The 9754-nt window shown below is 55.5% G+C and overlaps 1 protein-coding gene across 1 annotated transcript; it reads left to right on the plus strand.

Moving 5' to 3' along the window:
• Positions 1–727: 727 nt before the first annotated feature.
• LOC100994951 (ficolin-1) lies at positions 728–9040 on the plus strand. The gene is made up of 9 exons (XM_003816934.5): positions 728–858; positions 2162–2275; positions 3814–3867; positions 4204–4239; positions 5011–5043; positions 5480–5607; positions 6008–6137; positions 7364–7498; positions 8596–9040. Exons 1-9 carry the CDS (start codon positions 756–758, stop codon positions 8841–8843), a joined length of 981 nt encoding a protein of 326 aa, XP_003816982.1. The 5' UTR covers positions 728–755; the 3' UTR covers positions 8844–9040.
• The last annotated feature ends 714 nt before the right edge of the window (positions 9041–9754 follow it).

Here is a 9754-nt window from a genome sequence, read left to right on the forward strand (position 1 = left end):
CATGTCCTGGCTAAGCATGATTCACAGCACAAGATGCGGAGTAGGAACATGGCCTCAGGGATTTGGGGGAACAAGACGCATCCCCACCTTCAGATGAAATGAGCAATCCCAGTGATCTACAAGGCATTAGACAGAACTGAGTCCAATGCCTGGCTCTTACTAGTGGAGTGACTTCAATTTCTCCAGCTGTAACTTTCAAATAATTTACTCCACCGAATGGGGCTGGTGCAAGATGATATGATGGAAATAGTATTTGGGACATAACAAGTGCTCAACATTTTTTTCCTCTCCATCCATGATAAGCGCCTGATGACGGACAAACCCTGAATTTTCTGGGAATAGATGAGGCAAGGAAGCGTCTTCAGCAAAACCTTCCTTATCCCCCAAGGTTAAGGTCAAGGTTTCCGAGTATTGCTTGGGGACAGCTGGGGAATGGAAAGGGGGTGTAGGGGCTGTGTTCTCCTTAAGCCACAAGCAAAGCCGATGCTTTCCAGCAGAGGAGTCTCAGGAGCTCTCTGGACTGGGAGCAGGGTGACTTTGCTGGGGAAGAGAGCCCAATGGGGTGGGCATCTTGCTGGAGCCTAGTGGAAGGAAACATCCTTTGAGATGACCTCATACCTCCTGTTGGTGCAACTAAGCAGCCCATAGGAAGTGGGTGTCCCCCAGGGAGTTGAGAAACTGTGGCACAAGGCGAGAGCTGGTTTCCTCTGCCCTGTTAGAGCTGGGGGACTCTTCAGAGTCAAAGGCCAGAGAGCATGGAGCTGAGTGGAGCCACCATGGCCCAGGGGCTTGCTGTCCTGCTAGTCTTGTTCCTGCATATCAAGAACCTGCCTGCCCAGGCGGCGGACACGTGTCCAGGTGAGACAGACCCGGGTTTTCTGGTCCCTAAAAGCTGGTAACAACCCCACTCACTGACACTCGGGTGTCCCAGGCAAAACCTTTTATGCACATCTTCCTGTGAAGATGCCCAACAGATCTGTTTTATCCTCAGGCAAGGACGTGGAGGCTCAGGGCAGCTGAGGCATTGCCCAGGGTCATGGAGGGATAGGGGAGGGATGTCACCAGGTCTGTCTGCCTCGAAAGCCCAGGATTTGCCCATTGGAGCTTCATAGGTGGGTCTGGAATCTGTCACTGAGAAGGAAGAAAATACTGTTGACTTTATCTTCTTACGGGCTTACCAGGGAGGCACTGTAAGACCCTCTAATACGGTGGCTGCCACACGGACTTGGGGGGTTTGTAGAAAAGGCAGATTTCTGGCTCTCCTCCAAGAGAGTCGCAATCAGTTGATAGGGACAAGGATTTGAACGGTGGTGAGGTGTTTCCCTCGCTGATTCGGGAGCAGGTGGTTCTGTGACGCTCAGCAAGAGACTGCTCCTAAGGACGGCCTGGTGTCCCTGGCTGAAAACATATTTATGAAGGAAACATAAATAGTAAATTACAGCCTGCTCTAGTGGAAGGAGGACTGGAAACACAGAAAGGAAATACCCTAAAAATGGCAGTGCCATGTCTCCGGTGAGAGCACTGCTCCGTTCCACGGTCTCTAAGAGCGCCCTTAGCAGGGCGTGTAGATTTTGTAATGAACAAAATGAAAAATATTTTTTCAAAGAAGTAAACAACCTTGGTTTGGCTCCAGCTGTGCCACACCTGGCTGTGTCCTTGGACGCCACACTGCCCCTCTCCAGAGGACCTAGAAGGCCCCTTCCAGCCCAGTAATTCTACAATCACATTCCCAAGGTCTGGGAGGGAAAATGCTTTGTCAGCCCCAATTCCCCAAGTTTCTTAGAAATATTGATTGTCATTAGTTATTGAAAGTGCCCACTGTTTATTAAGCTCTTTCTAAATGCCATAAATTACAATAAGAGATTTAAAATGCACATTCTTTAACCAAATCCTGGCCACAACCTTGTTATTATCCCTGCTTGGCAGCCCAGGGCACAAAGCTCAGAGGAGTTAAGTTACTTGCTGCAGGACACAGCACTGAGGAGATGGGGCTCCCCTAGGTCGGGGTGGCCTCCAACGCCAGAGCTCTGCCCCCCATCACATCTCCGCCTCACCAGTGCCTGAGGGGTGAGGACAGACCAAGGCCCCAGCAGAGCAGAAAACCTCACTTCCCAGCCACTGTTGGGCCAGGCACTGAGTGGGCACCTGTGTTTCTCTGCAGAGGTGAAGGTGGTGGGCCTGGAGGGCTCTGACAAGCTCACCATTCTCCGAGGCTGCCCAGGGCTGCCCGGGGCCCCAGGGCCAAAGGGAGAGGCAGGTGCCATTGGAGAGAGAGGTAGGTGTGGGCCGGGTGGGGAGGCCAGGCATGGCAGGGGCACTGGCTCTTTCTCTTTATGAAACTGGATGCAGAGTTGGGCAACACCCCAACCATGGTTCCTAGATCAAGAGCCTGGGTCGGGCCCCTGCTAGAGCCAGGAACAGAGCTGACTCCCAGGGCCCAACAGGGTTCTGAAATGGAGGGAGTGTCTTTCCTAACTATTTCATGAGCTCACATTTGGACATGCTTCTGTAGCTCTGTCTCCTAGTCCTTGATCCAATACCAGCTTTGCTCGGCTACTGGCACGACTTCTAAGCTCTATGTCCCTCCATCTTCTCACCTGAAAATCGAGGTAAACGCTTTCTTCTGCACCTGCCTCATATGGGAAAACTGAGACTCAAAGAGGTCAGAGGCTTTCCTACTTGACAAACCAGTTAGGAGTGGGGCTGGGACTTGGACTGGTCTACTTCAGGGCACAGAGGGCACCCGAATCCTGAGCCCTGAGCTCTGCATGTGGATTTGCAGGGAACATGGGAGAATGAACAGCACACACCTGCCTTGGGTGGTTTTGGGTCCCCCTAAGCATGGCATAAGGCAGACGTGCACAAAAGCTCAGAAAGGGCGCTGCCTTAGGGGGTGAGCTCCCCATGCCTGGAGGCATTCAAGATGATGCCTGCGGAGCACTTGGTGGGGATGTCCCAGTGTAGATGGGACAAGCTCAAATGTCCCTATGACTTGGACTTTCACTGACGTGTCCAGGCTTCCATGTGGGTGTCCGGGGCCAGGTCCTCTGTGCCCACTCCGCAGGCTGGACCTGAGAGTGCGGTCTCGATCCCCTGCTGAGGGAACACTGGGGAGGAAGCCCTTCCCTGGCAGGAGAAGAATCAAGTCTGGCTCAGACTTCCCTTGAACCAGGCTTCTACCAGTGGGCATGGCTGGCTAATATACCCTAAAGCAAGAACCAGCCCCCACACACTCTCCCCAGCCACTGGGGTCAGCAAGCGGGCTGGGGGCTGCCTCTTGGCTGGCATCGGGGACGGGAGGGTCACCTTTCTGGCCAGAACCGCGTGGAGGGCTGTGTGACACCCCAGGAGCTCAGGCGCACGGTGGAACCGGATCCTCCCTGGCAGCAGCGGCTGCACGTGGCGCCCACCCTCTCCGTGTGGGGACGTGGTAGGATTAGGCTCTCTGAGGACGCATTCTTTGTTCCAGAACCTGGTCCCTTGCTAGGCAGTAGAGCTCTGTGAGGGTGACTTGGGCCCAGGCTTATGGTCAACAGAGTGTGAAACCCAGGTTGCTCCCAAGGCACAAACAGGAGCAAGGTGCACCTTGCCTTGAGCCCAAGGTGGGGTGCAGGCCCCTCTATCACTCCCTCACCTCCATCTGCAGTCACCCCCAGGCTAAATCCATGGCTAGCAATTCTAAGGGTTCCTGGAACCAGAAGGGGTTCAAGGCAGAGTGGGGGAGGGTCAGGACTTAACCACTTGGGGCAAAGATTTCCAGGGAGAATTGTTTAGGTTGCATTTTTCTCAGTGATATGTCTTTGGAATTTTCAGGAGAACGCGGTCTCCCTGGAGCCCCTGGAAAGGCAGGACCAGTGGGGCCCAAAGGTAACCAGGGGACAGACAGCGAGGAGGCCTTGAGCAGGGACCTTGGAGCTGTCTGTAATGAAATGAGGGAGGGAGAGACAGAGACAGAGACACAGACACAGACACAGAGAGACACGGCAACAGAGAGAGAAAGACAGTGGCAGGCAGACCGGGACCCTGGGATATTCCAGGCCTCGGGGCCCCTCCCCACCATTGAGACCTGGGCGTTGTGATGCCTTAATGAGCCTGCAGGGCTGGGGAGATGCAGTGTCCAGGCCAGGAGCCCACCCTGGGACCAGCCTCTCCGTGGCCCACACATCTGGGGTCAAAAGCTCATTATCCTGCCTCTTCCTCCAGGAGACCGAGGAGAGAAGGGGATGCGTGGAGAGAAAGGTGAGCCACCCGTGGACCCAGGCAGTTGCCTCTGCAGGCTTTGTCCAGGGGAGGGGTCTCAGAGGCCTCAGTCTGCCCGCCCACCGCCCACGTCCCTGTCAATCCAGGCTGTGGGTAGGGAGGGGTGGAAGGAGTCCAACGGGCTTTGTTGTCAGAATCCACGAGGGCTCAAACCCTGGTGTCTACAGCAGTCACTCCCAGTGGCCAGCAGGACCACATCAGTGCATAGATGGTGACACTTCAATATTTCAATTTCTGTCTTACTTATGCTCATTTATGCAAAAATTGTAAAAGTTTAAAAAAGCCAAATGTGCAAGACTCTAAGACACAGTCCCACGCTCCACCCACAAACACAAATGAAAACCGGAGCCGGGGGCTGAGGGTCTGCCGATACCTGAGTCCCAAGAAACAGAGGCCAGGGCGGAGGCAGGGCAGGCTTGGAGTGACCCTGCCAGGCTTGAAGAGTTATTCCGCTGTTATCAGTGGCGAAGGCCCCACTAGGGGTCCAGTTCGTCCAGCAGGACCTGCAGCGCCTGCCACAGCCCACCCAGCTCAAGCTGCACAGCAGGGGCCTATGGACAACCGTGTGGCTGGTGCCTCTGGGGAAGTCGAGTCTGGCCATCCTTCCCTAGGCCTGTGCCATGTGTCCTGGAGACATCAGAGGAGCTGCCTTTGCCCATTCTCTATTCTGTGCTCAGGGAGCCACTGGGGCTGACCAGGACGAAGGCTCTGATTTCAAGCTTATGACAAGTGTCTCCTCTCCCCACACAGGAGATGCTGGGCGGTCTCAGTCGTGTGCGACAGGTGACTGATCACACCCTGACCTCGGTACCCAAGCCTTGCCCCCACCCCTGGGGCCAGCTGCACACGTTCACGCTACGGAATCTAAAGACAGAACCCTGTCTGCACCTATCATCCCCCCTCAATCACTTGAGTAATGGGCAGCTATCGCCTGAATCACTTCCATGACAACCTGGGCTCTACTATTATCTACCCTAGAAGGCCGGGTGCCCAGGAGGCAAAGGTGGGGGAGACACTGGGAGGTGGGAGGGTCGGCAGACTGGGCGTGGGCATCACAGCAGTGTGGCCCTGGGGGCCGTGTCCCTGTCCAGGCCTCGGAGTCCTGCTCGGTCTGCACAGAAGCCTGTGGCCCTGCTCCTCCCTCCGGGGCCTCCCTCCCACTGCCCCTGTCCTGCCCAGGGCCCCCGTCCTGCAGCCATTCCCCGGGTTCCCTTCCCAGGCCCACGCAACTGCAAGGACCTGCTAGACCGGGGGCATTTCCTGAGCGGCTGGCACACCATCTACCTGCCCGACTGCCGGCCCCTGACTGTGCTCTGTGACATGGACACGGACGGAGGGGGCTGGACTGTGAGTGTGGGGCTGGGCAGAGGCGGTCAGCCTGGGAGTCCCGGAGGCCAGGCTGCACACCTGGTGGGAGAACACACTCTGGAATTCTCTATCCCCCTGGATAGCGACAATCAGAGATGATGGGGGAGGTGACCCGTGGGTAAAAGTCCAGGCCATCGGGGAGGCTGGGAGGGGACCGGTGCTCTCCTGCTGTGTGGCCTGGGGCTTGTTGCCTCTCTTCTCTGAGACCGCATTTCCTCTTTCATCCTGTGGAGTCTGTGAGGAGAACAGGTGGGCGTGCGTGTGGCACCGGCCTGTGATGCTCTGCCAACTACAAATGCTGCTCCTCTGGAGGGCGGGTCCCCGGTGCTGTGGGACCTCGGCCTGCCCCGCCTAACTCTGTATCCTGGCTTCTTCACAGGTTTTCCAGCGGAGGATGGATGGCTCTGTGGACTTCTATCGGGACTGGGCCGCGTACAAGCAGGGCTTCGGCAGTCAGCTGGGGGAGTTCTGGCTGGGGAACGACAACATCCACGCCCTGACTGCCCAGGGTAGGGCCACTGCCGCGGCTCAGGGGTTGGGGGGCCCTGAGGTGCTCCTGCTCCTTAGGCCTGGGCCATCTGCAACATAAGCACCTCTTGGCCCACAGGGGATTGGGCCCTGAGCACACTCAGGTGGCACCGGGACCTCTAAGGGCTGCGTCCCCTGCCGCAGGCTCCGGCAACATCGGGAAGGGAAACGGTTAGAGCCCTGGGCTGAAGGCCTCTTCAGGTCTTGGTCCTACTGGCATCTTAGATCCTGAGAGTGGGAAGCAGGAGAGAGACCACTGGGGCTTGGGGTAGCCTTCCCCCATCTCCAGCTGTTGATCTGCCTCTGAAGCTGGCATCTTAGTCCCATGGAGAGCCCACGCTCGCCTCCTCCAGCCCACGCCTCAGCAGGCCCCCCACAGCCGCACTCATCTGAGTGAGAGGGCCTCCCCCCAACCCTCTGGGGCAGGGGATGAGTTTCACAGCTGGTCCTGAGGCAGTCTGTGTAATGGCTGGTCCATTATCCCTGCCCACTGCCCTGTGGCATGATTGAAGGAATCCACTCAGGTGCCTCAAATTCCTGCAAAAGAAACTACAATTATAGCTTCGCCTACTGCTGTGTTAGTGGCTCACTAACCCTTAGAAGGAGAAGGTACACTTTCAAAATGAAAGAATGCTCCCTTCCACCCAGTGAACTCCGGTGGGGCATGTTCAGTTCTCTGAAATAACGGGAAACGTGTTTAGAAACAGAAAGCCATCCCTGAGGGCCTGATAGCAACAAGGGATTTTCTGACATTTCCGGTTGATTTTTTTCCTGGATGCCACGTTCAGGCATCCCTTAAGAATGTATCCATCCCCAGCCGGGCACCGTGGCTCACACCTGTAATCCCAGCATTTTGGGAGGCTGAGGCTGGTGGATCATGAGGTGAAGAGATCGAGACCATCCTGACCAACGTGGTGAAACCCCATCTCTACTAAAAATACAAAAAAAAAAAAAAGTAGCTGTGTGTGGTGGCACACACCTGTAATCCCAGCTACTGGGGAGGCTGAGGCAGGAGAATTTCTTGAACCCAGGAGGCGGAGGTTGCAGTGAGCTGAGATGGTGCCATTGCACTCCAGCCTGGGCAACAAGAGCAGAACTCTGTCTCAAAAAAAAAAAAAAAAAAAAAAAAAAATTACCCATCCCCAGCCCTCATGCCTGGTGACAGAAAGATCTTAAAGGCTGGGGCCTTAAAATCTTTTTCCAACAGGAAGCAGCGAGCTCCGTGTAGACCTGGTGGACTTTGAGGGCAACCACCAGTTTGCTAAGTACAAATCATTCAAGGTGGCCGGCGAGGCAGAGAAGTACAAGCTGGTACTGGGAGCCTTTGTCGGGGGCAGTGCGGGTGAGTGTCTGCTTGGGGCTGGGTGGCCTGAGTGGGGCTTGGAAAGCATAGAGAACCTGGCTCTGTCTCCCCTGGTGACCTTGGGCCCTCCCCTCTCTGAATCCCATTTCTCCATCTATCAAGCAGACACTAGCATTTGTGTCTCTGTACAGCGTGGGGCTCACAGGACATAGCGGCTGGTATTCCTAAGGCTATGTCTTCTGCACAGTGAGCTGTCTGGGCAGGGCTGAGACGACCCACCAGCATCACTGCTGAAACCTGGAAGACGACGTCTTTTTCTCATGGGTGCCTTGGAGCTGTTTCCCAAACTGTGCTCCATGGAACACCAGCCTTGTGGGACATTCTTTACCAAAAGGAGTCTCTGGCTACACGATTTGGGGAGGCATTTCCTACAGGGCGTCTGCTTAGGGAATTCCCAGTGCACATTCGTTCGTGAAAGGCGCTGAGAATTGCTGCAGCTGGAAGTCTGTGTAACTAACTGCTCCATGGAGCAAGGCAGTCCCAGGGGAGCCTTGGAAATGACAGCCTTGGAGTCTGTGCAGTCCTTTCACAGGCACGATCTCACGCGTGACCTCCAAGGAAGGCAGCAGGGCAGGGAAGGTCACCCCCATTTTGCAGGTGGTAAAACCGAGGCTCAGGGGGTGACACTTCTCGGCTATAGGAGCCAGGGATGAGCTTCGGGCTCAGGGCTTGAGATCGAGGAGAAGCCCCCAGGTGAGGGCTGTCCTGAACCTACCAAGGGCCACCAGAGCCCCAGGGGACGTAGGGAGAGACCGGAAGGAGCGGCGCAGGCTGGAGGAGGGAGGTCATTCCAGGAGAGAGCACGAGGCCTGACAGTTTGCGGGAGCCCTGGAGGAAACAGGTGGTTGCTGGAGCAGGGGCCTCAGTTTGTGGAGAGGGATTTCCAGACCAGGTTGCCAGAGGTTGCCTCCTGCTTCCCCTTCCTCCAAGGCCTGGGTGGGTCATTTGTGCACCTGTACCTCGGCTCATGCATTGCTAAAGTGAGGTTGGCTCTGCTCAGAGGCAGGATGTGGTGAGGGTCTCACAGTGGCAGGGCTTTTTCCGGCATCTGCAAACCCCACATTTTCTGTGAGCAGGTAATTCTCTAACGGGCCACAACAACAACTTCTTCTCCACCAAAGACCAAGACAATGATGTGAGTTCTTTGAATTGTGCTGAGAAGTTCCAGGGAGCCTGGTGGTACGCCAACTGTCATGCTTCAAACCTCAATGGTCTCTACCTCATGGGACCCCATGAGAGCTATGCCAATGGTATCAACTGGAGTGCGGGGAAGGGGTACAAATATAGCTACAAGGTGTCAGAGATGAAGGTGCGGCCCGCCTAGACGGGCCAGGACCCCTCCACACGCACCTGCTAGTGGGGAGGCCACACCCACAAGTGCTGCGTCCTGGAAGTCACCCCATTTCCCCAGCCAGACACACTCCCATGACACCCACAGCTGCCCCTTTGCCCCCAGCTCAGTCAAACCGCCACATGCCCACAACCTCACCAGAGGGAGAATTATGTTTCTAAATATGTTTACTTTGGGACAGAAAAGTTTTATCAGCTTCAATGTGTGTTTCTTGAACACCAGTGGTTTTGATCACTTTCCTGTGTCTGTTGCATGGCAGGTCTTTCCCTGGAATTTGGTAAGTCGGGAAGAGTCAGGACCCTCATTTAGCAGATGGCACTACCGATGTTCAGGGAGGTTGAGTGACTTTTGCGAGGATTTTCCACCTCCAGTCATTGACACAGGGCGATCCTCACCTCCACCCCCAAGCCTCCCCCATCCCCCCACGCCTCACTCACAACACTTCACACTTCTTGAAAAAGGTCACTTTGGGGTCCAGAAAACACTTACTAAAAAGGGGGAAAGTTTAATAGAACTTTTCTGCTTCCCACCACGGCAGAGTTCATGCTTTGGGCTGGCTGGCTGCTGGGAAGAGATAAACACTTAGCACTCACTAAGTGAGCGCCTGGTCAGCCACCTGCACAGAGAAGACTCCGAAGAGGCTTTCCTCCCACACACAGACCTCAGCTAGAGGGGACCGTGGACCTCAGTGGGAAAAGCTGCACAAGGCTTCTAGGAGATGATGGAGAAGGGGCTTCTCCAGCTCCCAGGCCAGGGGAGATTTCTCAACCACGACCTAAGAAGCATCAAAGGGAATGTGGCAAGTGTAACTCCATTCAAATCAAGAGCTCCCACTTACCGAAGGACACTAAGGGAACCAAAGGAAGGCCAGAGGGGCAGAATCA

The sequence above is a fragment of the Pan paniscus genome, chromosome 11 (genome assembly GCF_029289425.2).
Source record: "Pan paniscus chromosome 11, NHGRI_mPanPan1-v2.0_pri, whole genome shotgun sequence".
Classification (NCBI taxonomy): domain Eukaryota; kingdom Metazoa; phylum Chordata; class Mammalia; order Primates; family Hominidae; genus Pan; species Pan paniscus.